This window comes from Callospermophilus lateralis, chromosome 2 (assembly GCF_048772815.1).
Source record: "Callospermophilus lateralis isolate mCalLat2 chromosome 2, mCalLat2.hap1, whole genome shotgun sequence".
Lineage (NCBI taxonomy): Eukaryota > Metazoa > Chordata > Mammalia > Rodentia > Sciuridae > Callospermophilus > Callospermophilus lateralis.
This window is the reverse complement of record NC_135306.1, coordinates 62,936,243-62,953,574: the sequence shown is the minus strand read 5'-3', so window position 1 is coordinate 62,953,574 and position 17,332 is coordinate 62,936,243. Positions and strand designations below refer to the sequence as shown.

At 34.1% G+C, this 17,332-nt stretch overlaps 1 protein-coding gene across 2 annotated transcripts in view; it reads left to right on the top strand.

The window, feature by feature from the left end:
- Window positions 1–17,332, top strand: part of Jak2 (Janus kinase 2) — a 147,384-nt gene that overhangs the window by 70,163 nt on the left and 59,889 nt on the right. For both annotated transcript variants that reach the window (XM_076846003.2, XM_076846002.2), the window contains exon 5: window positions 15,578–15,695. In XM_076846003.2, the coding sequence (XP_076702118.1) occupies window positions 15,578–15,695 (118 nt within the window). The remainder of the gene's footprint in view (window positions 1–15,577; window positions 15,696–17,332) is intronic.

The following is a 17,332-nucleotide window of genomic DNA, read 5'->3' as shown; positions in this document are numbered from 1 at the left end:
TTGAGAGGTGGATGACAAAATAAATAACCTAAGAGTCGATATTACAAAATCTGAAACCTGGAGAAACTTGAAGATTGGTTACTAGAGCTGAAAATAAGCTTAGAGGGCTGGGGTTGTTGCTTAGTGGTAGAGCACTTGCCTAGCACATATGAGGCACTGGGTTCGATCTTCAGCACCACATAAAAATAAATAAATAGGAGTTGGGGTTGTGGCTCAGTGGTAGAATGCTCACCTAGTATATGTGGCGTGCTGCGTTTGATCCTCAGCACCACACACACACAAAAATAAATAAATAAAGATGTTAAAAAATAAGCTCAGAGTTCCCTAATCTGAACCTAAACCTGGGTGGGGGTGGGGGAGAGTCAACAGAGAGAGCGAGATGGAGTGGAAAATCTTTTAGTTTTATCCATATAAAAATACTTGCAAGGCAGTCAAAATTTAAAGTGCAATGGGAACGGTAGGGTCCTATAAAGAGAGCAAGCAGCTTAAACCAAATTGTGAAAAGAAAGCTATGCTTGGAGTCTACAGCCATCTTGTGGAGCCCTCAGCCAACAACTAATCACTCTCTTAAATCATTGTGGCATCTTTCCAAGTCCAGAGAGCTGCAAATTAAATCAGAGGGAAGTCCCCTGTAGTGAGACCGCTTAAGAATCCAACCAGAAGGAACTTCTAAAGGGACCAATATTGGGCTGAAAATCATGGAAACTCATCCCTCTTCCCCTTAACAAGGGGAGTAGGGTAGAGCAGACCTGTGTGGGGGAAGCACGTATCCTCTGTGACCCAGAGACAGAGCAGCAAAACGTCTTTGGCCACAGCAGAGGAAAGTGGATCCATCTGGGCAGCCCCAGTCCCAACTATTGACAATGTGGGGAGGCATTGTGAGAATCCTAGGGACTGTCCTCTCAATCATGGGACCATACCAGAGGGAAGCTGCCTGAATATTTAGTGATATAGAGATCCAGTTCCTGGATGGTGGCAGCCTGAGTAGAAGGCTGCTAGGAGAAATTCCCTGAATATCCCAGGATAGGCATCTGCAAACATAGCTAGAGGGAGATCAGTTAAAGTGAAAAATTGCCTGATCCAAGGCAATGGGAAGTGGCTGTTTTCAGCCCTAACTGGCTTCCAGCCTTACCTGTGATCACAACTAGTGAGTGAAAGGGCATTGTTTGGATGTTGGCTGGATCTTGCATCAGTCTTAGTCAACAGAGGTAATCAACTCCTGTTGTTCACAGTACGGAGCAATGGAAATTAGGACCCAATTGAACTAACTGAATTCCTATACTACAGTACTCCAGAGACTGGTGTTGGCCAGGGGAATACTGCTGGATCACAGAACACCTGTGGAAAATACACAGCCAGAGATTGTATGTTCACAGAGAGCCACCAGGATTTACACCACCATGAAAAGGCTCCTGTAGAGGGGAGCAGGTTCATGGTGATTCACAGTAATCACAGGGATACTCCAGAGCCTGCATCCTGAATTCCTACACATAATAGAAAAAACCAAGTCACAACACTCTACCCTCCAAGCAGTCAACTTCAGGATCCTGAGCTGATAAAACAGAACTAGTTGGTGGGAGCTCCACAGCAGCTAGGGAATTGACTCCTGTGCTCCTGAAAATTTTAGAGAGATCCACAGCCAAAGAATGATGGACATCTGCTAAATGTCCGAACCCCAATAAAATTCAAACCAAGATTTAAAAAGAATTTTCTTCACCTTGACATGGTTTTATTATAAGTAACTCTAATATCAACTTTGTTTTTTTCCACTTTTAATTCCAACTTTTATTACTTATTTCAGAAGTAAATGACACATCCAAATCATCAAGAACAATATAAAACAAGAAAAATAATACAATTTCAAATTTCTCACCATTTCAAATAAGAGTATGTTTTTAAAAAATTATAAATATTTATTCTTTCTAGATATACATGGAAGTAAAGTGTATGTTACATATTATACATACATAGAATAAGTATAACTTGTTCCAGTTAGGATTGCATTTTTGTGGTTGTATATGATATGGAGTTACATTGGTTGTGTATTCATATACAAGGTTAGTAAAGATATGTCCAATTCATTCTACTGTCTTTTCTATTCCCATTCCCTCTCCCTTCCTTTTAGTCCCCTTTTTCTAGCCCAGTGAACTTCCAATCTTCCCTCCCTTGTTGTGGGTTATATTAGAGAGAACATTCTGTCTTTGGGTTTTGGGGACTAGCTTACTTCATGTAGCATAATATTCTCCAGTTCCATCCATTCACCAATACATGCTATAATTCCATTCTTCTTTATCTAAAATCAACTTTGAACATATAAATAACTTGAACAATGCTGGTTACCGTATTAGCTAAGATTGTACTTTCAACCCACTTGAATGTATTTCATCTAATTGTTTAAAGCATTAATTAGAATCTTTCTATGTTTGTTTTCCTAATTCTAATTTATACTTGCTTCTGTTACCTGCTGTTCATCCTCTTGCATTATCTGCTACTACCTCAAATGCTTACCATCCATCTATTCTTCCTTTTTACCTTGCTATAGATTATTCTTTCTATTTTCCTTTTTTTCTCTTTTCTTCTCTTTTTTCCTTTTTGCTCAATCTTTCTTATCCCTGCTTTAGCCCTCATTTAGAGTTATAGCAATTTTAGTAGATTAGGAAGTAATTTTTTGATCTATTTCAGAACTTTACTACAAGTATATCTCTGGATTTGAGGAATTGTGGAGAATAATAGAAGCAAGTTTTTGTTCTCATAAGGTTGAATTGAGGTTTGGCTCTGAAGTGATTATAGTAAATAGGGTTAAAAGGCATCTTTCAAAGTGGTGCTGATACTGGGATCAGCATAAGTTACACATTGACTTAAAGTATCAATATTTGGATATTCACCTAACATAGGACTTTTACAAGAAAGAAGGTCACAAAGTAGTCTGTTACTTAAAAGAAGTGGTGACTATCCTGATAGGTGGACATACAAACAATATGAAAAATCAAGGGAATAAACCATTTCTGATAACTCATAATTTTTCAACAACTGACTCCATCAACACAAAGGGGAGGAAATGTCAGAAAAAGTTTAGAGAGTTCATAGTCAAATGTTCTTTAAGCTAAAATAGATGTAAAAAATGAAATTAGAGAGAAAATACAGGAAGTGAAAGATCACCAATAAAGAGATGGAGGGATTCTGAAAAGGAACCAAATGTAAATCCTGAAAGTGAAAAACTCATTAAACCAAATAAAAATCCAGTTAAAAGCATCACTAATAGATTAGATCACTCTGAAGGTAGATTTTTAGGCCTCAAAGACAAAGTATATGATCTTGAAAATAAAATAAAGTTGACTGTAAAGAAAAGATGTTATGAGTCCATGACCAGAATATTCAAAAAATCTGGAATAACATCAAGAGGTGAAATTTAAGAATTATTGGGGGATAGGTTTAGCTTGAAATACAAGCTAAAGGGATGTACAATCTTTTCAATGAACTAATCAAAAAAATCTCCAAATATTAAGAATGAAATTGAAATACAAATACAAGAGGCATATAGGACTCAAAATATAAAAAGTCTGAATAGATCCACTCCATTATTATTACATCCACATTAAAATGAAAATGCCTCACATATAGAATGATAGACTTTTAAAAGCTGCAAGAGAAAAATGACCTGTCACATTTAGAAGTAAACCAATCTGGATTTCAACTTATTTCTGAACCTAGACCCTAAGGGCCCAGGAGGGTTTGGGATAATATATACCAAGCTCCAAAAGCAAATGGATGCCAACCAGGAATCCTATACTCAGCAAAATTAAGCTTCAGAATTAAAGATGAAATAAAAATCTCAATGTTAAACAGAAGATAAAAGAATAACCAGAAAGCCTTTCCTATAAAATATACTCAATGAAATATTTTTGAAGAAATGAAAACCAGCATGGGGATAAGTTATACTAGAAGAATAGTCCATTGGGGAGAGTAAAGTCAGATTCTAACATTAGAAATAAATTAAAATTACAGAAAATAAAAATCATTTCTCTATAATAACATATAATGTAAATGATCTAAATTCTTTTTTTTTTTTTTTTTTTTTTTTTTTTTTTTAAAGAGAGAGTGAGAGAATTTTTTAATATTTATTTATTTTTTATTTATCAGCGGACACAACATCTTTGTTTGTATGTGGTGCTGAGGATCGAACCCGGGCCACACGCATGCCAGACGGGCGCGCTACCGCTTGAGCCACATCCCCAGCCCTGATCTAAATTCTTAAAAGACATAGGTTGTAAATTGGATTAAAAAACAAGATCCAAAAATATGCTCTCATCAAGAGACTCACCACATAGGCAAAGACATCTACAGACCGAAGGTGAAAGGATGGGAAAAGACATATCATTCAAATGGTACTCATAAACAAGCAGGGGTAGCTATCTCATATTGGACAAAGTGGACTTCAAGCCAAAATTAATCAAAAGAGACAAAGGTAACTTCATCCTGGTTAAGGAAATCATACAACTACCAGATATAATGATTGTAAGTATTTATACCCCCAATAATGATGCTTCTACATATACAAAACAAACCCTTCTCAACATTAAGAATCAAATAGACCACAGTCCAATAATACAGGGTTACTCTAATACACCTTACTTACTACTGGATAGATCATCCAGACATAAACTAATAAAGAACTAAAAAATACAATTAATAATATGGACTTAAAAGACATCTATAGAATATTTTGTTCATTAATGAACAACTGTATTTCTTTTTTCTCAGCAGCACATGGAACATTTTCTAAAATAGACCATATTTTAGGTCACAAAGCAAATCTTATCAAATACAAAAAAATAGAGATAATACTTTATATTCTATTAGATCATAATAGAATCAAATTAGAAATCTAGATAAGATTTAAAAAAACTCCAGAAACCAATCTAATACGTGGAGATTAAATAATACACATTTGAATGACAAATGGATAGCAGAAGAAATTGGGGGAGAAATAAAAAAAATTCTCTGAAGTAAATGAGAATAGTGATATATCAAAATCTCTGGGACAGTGTGAAGGCAGTTCTAAGAGAAAAAATTATAACATTGAGTTCATACATCTAAGTAGTAGAAAGATAACAAATAAATCTAACATTATATCTCAAGTCCCTAGAGCAATAAGAACAAACCCATACGAAAATCAGTAGAAGAGATGAAATAATTAAAATCAGAATCAAAATCAATGACCTTAAGAATAAAAAAATACAAAAGATCAACAACTAAGAGTTACTTATTTTTAATTTTTTTACTTGATTTAATTAGTTGTATATGACAGTAGAATGCATTTATGTACTTTGGGGGATCATACATAGATGGGATATGATTTCTCTTTTTCTGAGTGTACATGTTACAGAATCATTGGTCATGTAGTCATATATATACATACAGTAATAAGGTCGGTTTCATTCCACCATTTTTCCTATCTTCACGTCCCCATAACCCCCCTCCCATCACTTCCCTCTACTTAATCTAAGGTAACTCTATTCTTCCCTAGTGCTCTCTCTGCCTTATTGTGAATTGCATCCGAATGTTAGAGAAAACATTCGGCCTTTGGTTTTGTGGGATTGCCTTATTTTGCTTAGCATGATATTTTCCAACTTCGAGCATTTACTGGCAAATACCATACTTTCACTCTTCTTTAAATCTGAGTAATATTCCATTGAGTATGTGTACCATATTTTCTTTATCCATTCTTCTATTGAGGGACACTTAGGTTGGTTCCATAATCTAGCTGTTGTGCATTGAGCTGCCATAAGCATTGAGGTGGTTGCGTTACTGTAGTACGTTGATTCTAAGTCGTTTGGGTATAAACCAAGTAGTGGGATAGCTGGGTCAAATTCTGCTTTCATTCCCAGTTTTTTGAGGAATCTGCATACTGCTTTCCATAGTAATTGCACCAATTACTATGTCCCACCAGCAATGTATGAGTATACCTTTTTCACCACATCCTTGCCAACATTTATTGTTGCTTGTATTCTTGATAATTTCCATTCTGACAGGAGTAAGATGAAATCTTAGAGGAGTTTTGATTTGCATTTCTCTGATTGCTAGAGATGTTGAAATTTTTTTCATATATTTGTTGATTGATTGAATTTCTTCTTCTGTGAAGTGTCTTTTCAGTTCCTTAGCCAATTTATTGATGGGTTATTTGTTTTTTTTTTTTTTTTTTTGGTATTAACTTTTTTGAGTTCTTTGTATGTCCTAGGGATTAATGCTTTGTCAGAGGTGCATGTGGTAAAGATTTTCTCCGAATATGCTGGCTATTTCATGTTATTAATTCTTACTTTGGCTGATAAGAAACTTTTTAATTTGAATGCATCACATTTATTGATTCTTGATTTTACTTCTTGTGCTTTAGGAATCTTGTAAAGGAAGTCAGATCCTAGGCCAATGTGGTGAAGATCTGGGCCTATTTTTTCTTCTATTAGGCACAGGGTCTCTGTTCTAGTGCCTAAGTATTTGATCTACTTTGACTTGATTTTTGTGCCGGGTGAGAGGTAAAGGTTTAATTTAATTTTGCTGCATATGGATTTCCAGTTTTGCCAGCACCATTTGTTGAATAGGCTATCTTTTCTCCAGTGAATGTTTTTGGCCTCCTTGTCTAGTTTATATGGGTTTATCTCAGTGTCCTCTATTTTGTATCATTGGTCTACAAGTCTATTTCAGTGCCAATACCATGCCATTTTTGTTACTATAGCTCTGTAGTATAGTTTAAGATCTGGTATTATGGCGCCTCCTGTCTCACTTTTCTTGCTATGCATTGCTTTAGCTATTCTGGGTCTCTTATCTTTCCAAATAAATTCCATGTTGCTTCTTCTATTTCTATGAAGACTGTCATTGTGATTTTGATAGGAATTGCATCAAATCTGTATAACACTTTTGGTAGTATGGCTATTTTGACAATATTAATTCTGCCTATCCAGGAGCATGGGAGATCTTTCCATCTTTTGAGATTTTCTTCAATTTTTTTCTTTAGAGTTCTATAGTTTTCATTGTAGAGGCCTGTCACCTCTTTTGTTGGATTGATTCCCAGGAATTTTGTTTTTTTGAGGCTATAGTGAATGGAGAAGTTTTCCTAATTTCTCTTTCAGTGGATTCATTGCTGATGTATAGGGATACATTTGATTTATGGGTGTTGATTTTATATCCTGCCACTTTGCTGAATTCATCTGTTAGTTCAAGAAGTTTCCTGGTGGAATTTTGTGGATTTTCTAGATATAAAATCATGTCATAAGTAAATACTTATAGTTTGAGTTCTTCTTTATCTATTTGTATCCCTTTAATTTCTTTCTTCTGTCTAATTGCTTTGGCTAGAGTTTCAAGGGTGATGATATTAAATAGAAATGGTTAGAGAGGATATTTCTTGTGTTGTTCCAGTTTTTAGCAGGAATGTTTTCAATTTTTTTCTAGTTAGAATGATGCTGGCCCTGGGTTTAGCATATATAGCTTTTACAATGTTGAGGTATATGTTCCTACTATCCCTAGTTTTCCTAGTGTTTTGAACATGAAGGTGTGCTGTATTTTGTCAAATGCTTTTTCTGCATCTATTGAGATAATCATATGATTTTTGTTTTTAAGTATGTTAATATGTTGAATTAAGTTTATTGAATTAAGTTTATTGATTTCTGTATGTTGAACCAACCCTGCATCCCTGGGATGTATCCCACTTGATTGTGGAACACTATCTTTTTAATATGTGTTTGTATGCGATTTGGCAGAATTTTATTGAGAATTTTTGCATCTATATTCATCAGGGATATTGGTCTGAAATTTTCTTTCGTTGATGTGTCTTTATCTGGTTTTGGTATGAAGGTGATATTAACTTCATAGAATGAGTTTGGAAGGATTCCCTCCTTTCCTATTTCATGGAATTCTTTGAGGTGTATTGGTGTTAATTCTTCTTTGAAAGTCTTGTAGAACTTGGCTGAGAATCCATCTGGTCCTGAGCTTTTCTTGGTTGGTAGACTTTTGATGGTATTTTCTATTTTATTACTTGAAATTGATCTGTTTAAATCATGTATGACCTCTTCATTCAGTTTGGGTAAGATCGTATGCCTCTAGAAATTTGTCAACGCCTTTGATATTTTCTATTTTATTAGAGTATACATTTTCAAAATAGTTTCTAATTATCTTCGGTATTTCAGATGTGTCCATTGTGATATTTCCTTCTTCATCTTGTATTTCAGTAATTTGAGTTTTCTCTCTTGTTCTCTTCATTAGCATGGCCAGGGGTTTATCTATTTTATTTATTTTTTCAGAGAATCAACTTTTTGTTTTGTCAATTTTTTCAATTGTTTCTTTTGTTTAGATTTCATTAATTTCAGCTCTGATTTTAATTATTTTCTGTCTTCTACTGCTTTTGGCATTGATTTGTTCTTTTTTTAGGGCTTTGTGATGTATCGTTAATCATTTATTTTTTGACTTTTTATTCTTTTAATGAATGAGGTCAATGCAATAAACTTGCCTCTTAATACTGACTTCATAGTGTCCTAGAGATTTTGATATGTTATATCAGTGTTCTCATTTACCTCTAAGAATTATTTTATTTCATCTTTGTTTTCTTCTACTCTTTATTCATCATTTAATTGTGTATTATTTAGTTTCCATTTGTTACAGTAGCTTCTACTTTTTATTTTATCATTGATTTCTAATTTCATTCCATTGTGGTCTGATAGAATTCAGGGTCTTATCTCTCTCTCTCTCTCTCTCTCTCTCTCTCTCTCTCTCTCTTTCTCTATTTACTAAAAGTTGCTGTGTGGCATAAGATATGGTCTATTTTAGAGGAGGATCCATGTGCTACTGAGAAGAAAGTATATTTGCTCATTGATGGATGAAATATTCTATATATGTCTGTTATGTCTAAATTATTGATTGTATTATTTAGTTCTATACTTTCCCTATTTAGTTTTTGTTTGGAAGATGTGCCCAGTAGTGAGAGAGGTGTACTGAAGTCACCCAGTATTATATTTCGGTCTATTTGATTCTTGAAATTGAGAAGGATTTGTTTGATGTACATAGATGCTCCATTGTTTGGGGCATAAATATTTATAATTGTTACACCTGCTTATATATACTTCCCTTAAGAAGTATGAAATGTCTTTCTTTGTGTCTTCTGATTAACTTTGGTTCAAAGTCTACTTTATCTGAAATTAGAATGGAAACCCCTGCTTGTTTATGCAGTCCATATGAGTGATAAGTTTTTTCCCATCCTTTCACCAGCCTGTGGATGTCTTTGCCCATGAGGTGAGTCTCTTGGAGACAGCATATTGCTTTTTAATCCTATCTGCCAGTCTATGTCTTTTTTGGATCTTCTAAATATAGAATCACGTTATTCTATATTTGGCTGTTGATTAGAGAAAAATTGGAAAGAAAATAGGCAAGAGAGAAAGGATACGAATAAAGAGAAAAAAATTAAAGACATAAGAATACAGCAAAACACCATTTATATATCATTGTCCTCTACATACTGATGCATAAAAAATATTCTGTTCCAAATATAGTAAGAGACATTAGTAAATCAAAAAATAAAATAAAATAAATCTTGCTGAAAAGTTGAATTGTCTCTGTCAGTTTCACAGTCCTCTCTTTGACGTCTCTCGGGATCACCAAACCCAGATCAGTCCTCGTAAAATCAGTCTCTATCCCACTGATTTGTCTTCAGGTACTTCAGGCTCAGCCACAGTGCAGTCCCAAGATCTCAGTGCTGCTCCTACTTGCAGAGAGACCACCAGGGATACACTAATGCAAAGAAGCAACCCCGAAATGCAGCAGGAAGATCCCAGGCTCCTTCAAACCTGCAGGGACTTCCACACTGGTCCCAGATGGAGTCCCTAGACAGAGGCTCTTGTGGTGATGAAACTGCTGGCACCCTGGCTTCAGGCCTTGACTGGTGTCCCAAAAATTGGTACAGCATGTGCAACCAAATCTGGAGTCTCCCCTGAAGCTGCAGTAGTGGTGGTTGTTGTTGGCAGTAGGCAAAGGGTCAGCAGTAGCGGTGGCTGCAGAGGCAGCTGCAACTGCAGCTGTGGGGCTAGCATCACCAGGCGATCTCCAGGGATCAGCAGCAATGTTGGCTTCAGTTGCATCCCAGGCAGTGATTTCTACTGTGGCTGTAGCACCCAGAAAGAAGACCTCCAGGTGATCTTAGGCTGGCAGCAGTGGAATCAGAGCCAGCATCAATTGTGATAGCGGTACAGGTGGCGGTTGATTGACAGGATAATTCTGGTTCAGCTGCAGCAACCAGGCAGATAGTGTCAGAATTCAGGTCCAAGGCCGTGCTCAGAGAAAAGACCTCGGGGTACAGCAAGATTTATTTTTTGAAAAGATACATGAGGTTAATAAACCCTTGGCCAAAGTAAACAAAAGAAAAAGAGAAAACACTAAAAAAAATCTGACATAAAAAGGAGTATCACCACAGACACTAGTGAAATCCAGAAGGTCATCAGAAACCATTTTGAAAATTTATACTCCAATAAGCTATAAAACCTTGAAGATATTGATAAATTCCTAGAGACCTATGATTCATGCAAATTGAACCTTAAGGATATAGTAAACTTAAACAGATCAATATTGAATAATGAAATTGAAGCAGCTGTCAAAAACCTTTCAACAAAGAAAAGCCCAGGACTTGATGGATTCTCAGCTGAGTTCTTCAGACCTTTAAAGAGCTAATACTGATTCTTCTCAAATTATTTCATGAATTAGAAAAGGAGGGAACACTGCCGAACTCAATCTGTGAAGCCAGTATCATGCTGATACCGAAAGCAGAGACATCAAGGAAGGAAAACTTCAGGCCAATATTCTTGATGAACATAAATGCAAAAATTTGTAATAACATATAGGCAAACCTTATATAAAAATACATTAAAAAGATAGTGCACATGATCAAATGCAAGGTTGGCTTAACGTATGGAAATCAGTAAATGTAATTTATGTAAATATGTAAATAGAGTCAAGGTCAAGAATCACATAATTATCTTAATAGATGGAGAAAAAGCATATGACAAAGCACAGCATCCATTCACCTTTAAAAACGCTTGAAAAACTAGGGATAGAAGGAACTTAAAGGCTGTGTATGACAAACCTAAGGCCAACTTTATACTGAATGGAGAAAAGCTAAAGCATTTCCTCTACAAATAGAAACAAGAGAAGGATACCCACTTTCACTATTCTTATTCAACATTACCTTAAAACTCTAGTCAGAGCAATTGAAAAGGAAATTAAAGGGATACAATAAGAAGAGCTCAAGAGCTTATCTCTTTGCTGATGACATGATTCTATATTTAGAAGATAAATAAAACTCCACCAGAAGACTTCTAGAGCTCAGGATATAAAGTCAACACCCATAAATCATTCCTTTTCCTATACTCCAATGATGAATCTGCTGAAATAGAAATTAGGAAAACTGTCCTATTAACAATAGCATCAAAAAATAAAATAAAATACTTCGGAATCAAACTAGCAAGAGGTGAAAGACTTTAAAATGAAAACTACAGAACATTAAATAAAGAAATTCAAGACACATTACAAGATAGAAAGACCTACCATGTGTTCTTGGATAGACAGAATTAATACTGTCAAAATTGTCATACTACCAAAAGTGCTATATAGATTCAATGCAATTCCCATCAAAATTCTAATGACATTCTTCTCAGAACTAGAAAAAGCATTTAGGAAATTCATTTGGAAAAATAAGAGACCCAGAATAGCTAAAGTAATCCTTAATGAGAAAAGTGAAGTAATATCTGACCTCAAATTATACTACAGATCTATTGTAACAGAACCAGCATGATAACAGAACAGTTACAAAACCCAATGGAATAGAATAGAAAGCACAGAGATTAAAAATCACATAAATACAGTTATCTGATATTAGATGAAGGTGCCAAAAACATACAGTGGAAAAAAGACAGGTTTTTTAACAAATGGTGCTGGAAAAACTAGAAATCCATATGTAATGGAATGAAATTTAACCTGTCTCTTACCCTTTACCAAAGCTGACTGAAAGACCTAGGAATTAGACCAGAGATCCTGCAATTGCTAGAAGAAAATGTAGGCCCAACTCTCCAACATGTCAGCACAGGAACCAACTTCCTTAACAAGACTCATAGAACACAAGAAATAAAAAAAAAATCAATACACGGCGTGGCACCAAATTAAAAAGCTTCTTAACAGCAAAGGAAATAATTAAGAGTATAAAGAGAGAGTCTATGGAATGGGCAGAGATCTTTGCCACCTCTTCCTCAGATAAGATATTAATATCCAAAGAACTCAAAAAACTTCACGCTAAAAAAAGAAAAAAACCCAGTCAATTAATGGGCAAAAAACTAACAGACACTTTTCAAAAGAAGAAATACAAATGTTCAACAAATATATGAAAAACTATTTAGCATCTCTAGCAATTAGGGAAATGCAAATCAAAACTACATTGAGATTTCATCTCATTCTAGTCAGAATGGCAATTATCAAGAAACAAATAACAAAAATGTTATGATGTAGGGGAAAAGGTACGTTGTTGGTGGGGGACTGCAAATTAATCTGGAAAACATTATGGAGATTCCTCAAAAAACTAGGAATGGAACCATCATATGACCCAACTATCCCCTCCTTGGAATATATTAAAAATATTTTAAATCAGCATAGTAAAGTGATGCAGCCACATCCATGTTTATATTAGCTCAACTCATGGTAGTCAAGCTATGGAATCAACAGATAATGGATGAAGAAAATATGGTATTCATACAAAGTGAAATAGTACTCAACCATAAAAGAGAATGAAATTAGGTATTTTCTGGTAAATGAATGGAATTGGCAACTGAAATAAGAGAGTGAACTCGAGAGTGAAATAAGGCAATTAAAAAAAATCAAATGATGAATGTTTTCTCTGATATGGAAGCTAACCCATAATATAAGAGGGGGAAATAAAAAAAGGAAAGGAAAAAAGAAGGAGATGAGGAAATTTCATCAAAACAGGAAAAATTAGTGGAATAGGTCAAGGGTATTGAGCAGGAGGAAAAAGGGATGGGAAAAGAGTAGACCAATGAATGAATCTGACTAAACTTTGTATGTGCATGCATGGATGTGGCATAATGGGTCCTGGCATTATGGGTGCTTACAGGACGATAATTAAACAAAACAAAACAAAACAAAATGGATCGATGGGGAGCAGGCACCAGTGTGGGGGGGAAGGGCTGGTGTTGAATTGGAGTGGGTTGAATTCTATACCTTTGTGATAATGTCAGAGTGTATCCTGGTATTGTAATTAACTAGAAAGAATAAATTATAACAAAGAAAATAAAAGAACTTGCAGTTCCTTGTTTATTGTAGCACTGTGCTTAAAATCCAAGGTATGGAATCAGTGTAGGTGCCCATCAACAGATGAATGGGTAGAGAAAATACAGTAAAACCTGGTGTGATAGTGCACACTTGTAATTGCAGCTGCTTACAAGGCTGAGGCAGCAAGATTGCAATATTGCAATCACAGTTAAAAGATACCTATTGTTATATGACAAAAAGTAAGAAACAAGTAATAAAAAAGATTTACTAGGTATACAGTGAACAAAAGACACCTATAATAATTATACTATAATATCAGACAAAATAGACTTTCAGACAAAAATTATTGCTAGAAATAAAAGGAACCATTTTATAAGGATGTGGGCCAATTCATTAGGAAGACATAACAATTACAGACAAAAATGAATTGTAACAGTAGTGCCCCAAAATATATGAATCAAAAACAAATAGAATGAGGAAAAAATGGACAATTGAACAACAATATTTGGAGATTTCAGTATCCCACTTTCAGTAACAGAGGGGACAATTATATTGAATATAACCAGGAAATAGAAGACTTGGACAACCTATAAAACAGATAGATACACAGACTTATGTAGAACATTCCATTCAACAACACGTGATATACCTTATTTTAAAGTACACATTGACCATTCTCCAGTATATGTTAAGCTGTAAAACGAGTCTCAGTAAAAACAAGAAAGATGAAACCATACTATGTATGTTCTCTTACCACAGTGGAATTACATTAAAAATTAGTAACAGAAGGAAAACTGGAAAATTTGCAAACATATGGTTATTACCAACACGCTTCTAAATAGCCAAAGAGTCAAAGGAGGGAAAAACAGAAAATACTTTGATGTGACTGAAAATGAAAACCCAAATTGTCAGATTTGCCCTATGCAACTAAAGCAGTGTTTAGAAGGGGGATTTTTATTTATAAGCACCTATGTTATAAATGAAAACATTCCAAATCTGTAACTTTCCCATTAAGAAGCTGGGCATGGTGGCACATGTCTGTAATCCCAGTGGCTCCAGAAGCAGAGGCAGGAGGATTAGTAACTTAGATTCCACAAGACTTAATGAGACCCTTTCTCTAAATAAAATATTTAAAAAGGAGTGGGTTGGACATATAACTCAGTGGTTAAGTGCTCTTGGGTTCAATCCCTGGTATTAAAAAAATAAAATAAAAGAGAAAAGAAAATATAGAAAGAGAACAGTAAATTAAAGCAAGTAGAAGGAAGGAAATAATAAAGGTGAGAGTAGAAATAAATGAAATTTAGAAACACAATAGAGAGAGAAAGTTCTTTGAAAAGATCAACAAACTTGACCTGCTTTTGACTAGACTGAAAATGAGAGAAGAAAAGTTATTAAAATTGGGAATGGGAAAGGGAACATCATTATGACTATAGAAATAAAAAGAATTATCAGAAACAATTTTCTGCTAACAAATTCGGCAACCAAGACTAAATGCACAAATGCCTAGAAAGATTCAAATTATAGTAACTAACAAAAGAAGTAATAGAAAGTCGAAATAGATCTATAACTAGTAAAGAGAATGAACTCATAACTCAAGAAAACTCCCCATGAAGAAAAGTTCAGGCCCAAATGGTTTAACTGGTTAATTCTATCAAACATTTAAAGAATTATTACCAGTTATTGACAAGAAGTAGAAAATGTGCGAATACCTTCCAGCTGTTTTCTATGGTAACTAATTCAAAGATACCTAGAAGAAAAGAAAGATACAGATCAGTATACTTTATAAATATAGTTATAAAAATCTTCAGCAAAATACTTACATTATAGTGATGTTGATACAACACTGTGGATATTTTACAGAACATTAAATTGAATACTATCAACTGAATCAATAGAGAGTACTTGTTTATTATTTGAAGGATAGTTTTAATTTTCATTTCTCTAAAAGAAGAAGTAATTATTTTTTCATCCCAATTTAACGTTTTGATTCCTTTACTGATGTTAATGAATTAAGCATTTTAACATTTCTACAATTCTGTTACCTATGATTATTTCTATATTCTACATTCTATATTGCATCAAAGTAAACAATATATTGATTTTACCCTTGTGTTTCTTGTATTTTCTATCTACATTATTATCAAGGTCTTATTCATAGGTTTTCTGATAAGAAAAGACACCTTTAATTATGCTGAAAGTGGTTATTTATACAAAACGTTTATATTTTGATCTCTTTAGAGGCTAATGGACTGTTTTAACTGTCTTTTAGATTTTACTTTCCTCACTGGTATTGCAGTGGCAGCAACAGAACTTATCGGCATGGGATATCTCGAGGTGCGGAAGCTCCTCTTCTTGATGACTTCGTCATGTCTTATCTTTTTGCTCAGGTATGATTATATTATCTTATTTGTATGTGCAGTAAGTGATAAATATCTTTTCATGTAGTATATCTCTTAATCAGGGGAAACTTCATCTGGGAAAACTGAGTTCTGTGTTGCATGGCGGGTGTAGAGATAGTCTTTTTAACAATAAATTTTAATCTCATGATTTATGAATGATAGAATTTATTTTAAATGGATTTGTTGAATTGATCTTTTTAAATTTTCTTTTATTTTAGGGCTTTAGATCATTTTAAGGATTTCACAAAGTGTACACTGAGTTTTACACTATGAGTCATATGGACCTATGTGGCTGAAATACTAGACAGTACAATTTCTTGAGTGTTTTCTTTTTTTTTGATTAATTTTGGACTTAAACAGTGGGTATTGAAAAGTAAAGAAAGCAATACAAAAAATCATCTATGGTAGCTTGAATAGGTCCTCATAGGAAGGTTACTGGATATTGATATTTTAAGTCCTCATAGGAATGTTACTGGATATTGATATTCTAAGAGCTGTGCTTTAGCCATTTGTTCATTAGTACTGTTATACTAAATTTTGTATTGTGTTTGAATGTTTCATAATATTTTCTTCTCTTTCATCTTAATTGAAATATTTTATTATTAAATAATTTTTGTTTTCATGTGTTGTTGGAGTCAAATGAATAGAAACTAAAGAAAGAAAAGAAAAGACAGTTAGTGCTCTTGGGTAAAGATATTCATAAGGTATTATTAAATTAAGGAGTTCTAAATAAAATTTGCCAATGTCATAGGAAATAACCCTATAGATCCTCATGCCTCACATTTCCAAAAAGCCCAATAAGGCTTGTTAAGTTTATGAACAATAAATCAGAAAATATTTACCTTATTGGGGTTTGAAGTCAACCAGTTTTGTTTTTGTTTTTGTTTTTGGTTACCAGGGATTGAACTCAGGGGCACTTGACCACTGAGTCACAGCCACAGCCCTTTTTGTATTTTTATTTAGAGACAGGGTAAACCAATTTGTTTTTATTATGGTAAAAATACATAAAAATTGACCACTTTAACCATTATTAAGTATATAGTTCATGCACATTAATTAAGTATATTCACATTATTTTACAAATATCACCAACCCTCCATCTCTAGAACACTTTTCATCTTTCCAAACTAAAGCTTCATACCCATTAAAAAGTAATTCTCCATTTCTTCCTTCCCTGGGCCTTGTCAATCACCATTCTACTTTCTATCTATACATATTTGCCTGTCTTAAATACCTCATACAAATGGAATTATAACATCTTTTGTCTTTTTTTGTGGCTGGCTTATTTTACTTAGCATAATGTCTTAAAGGTTCATCCATGTTTGGTCAGCAACCAGCTAATTTTGGAGCTGGGGCAAGACTTGAGTGATAAAATGCTCAGAAAAAGCAATGTAGCAAGTGTGAGAATTTCCTTCCTTTTTAGAGCTGAATAATATTATTCCATTGTATGTCTTATACTATATTTTATGTATTCACTCATTATATATTTGAGTCCCTGCTTTCAATTTTTTGGACATATATCCACAATTTGAATTCCTGGATCATATGGGAATTCTGTTTGCAATTTTTTGGAGAGCTACTATACTGTTTTGCAATGTGGCTGTACCATTTTTCATTCCTACATG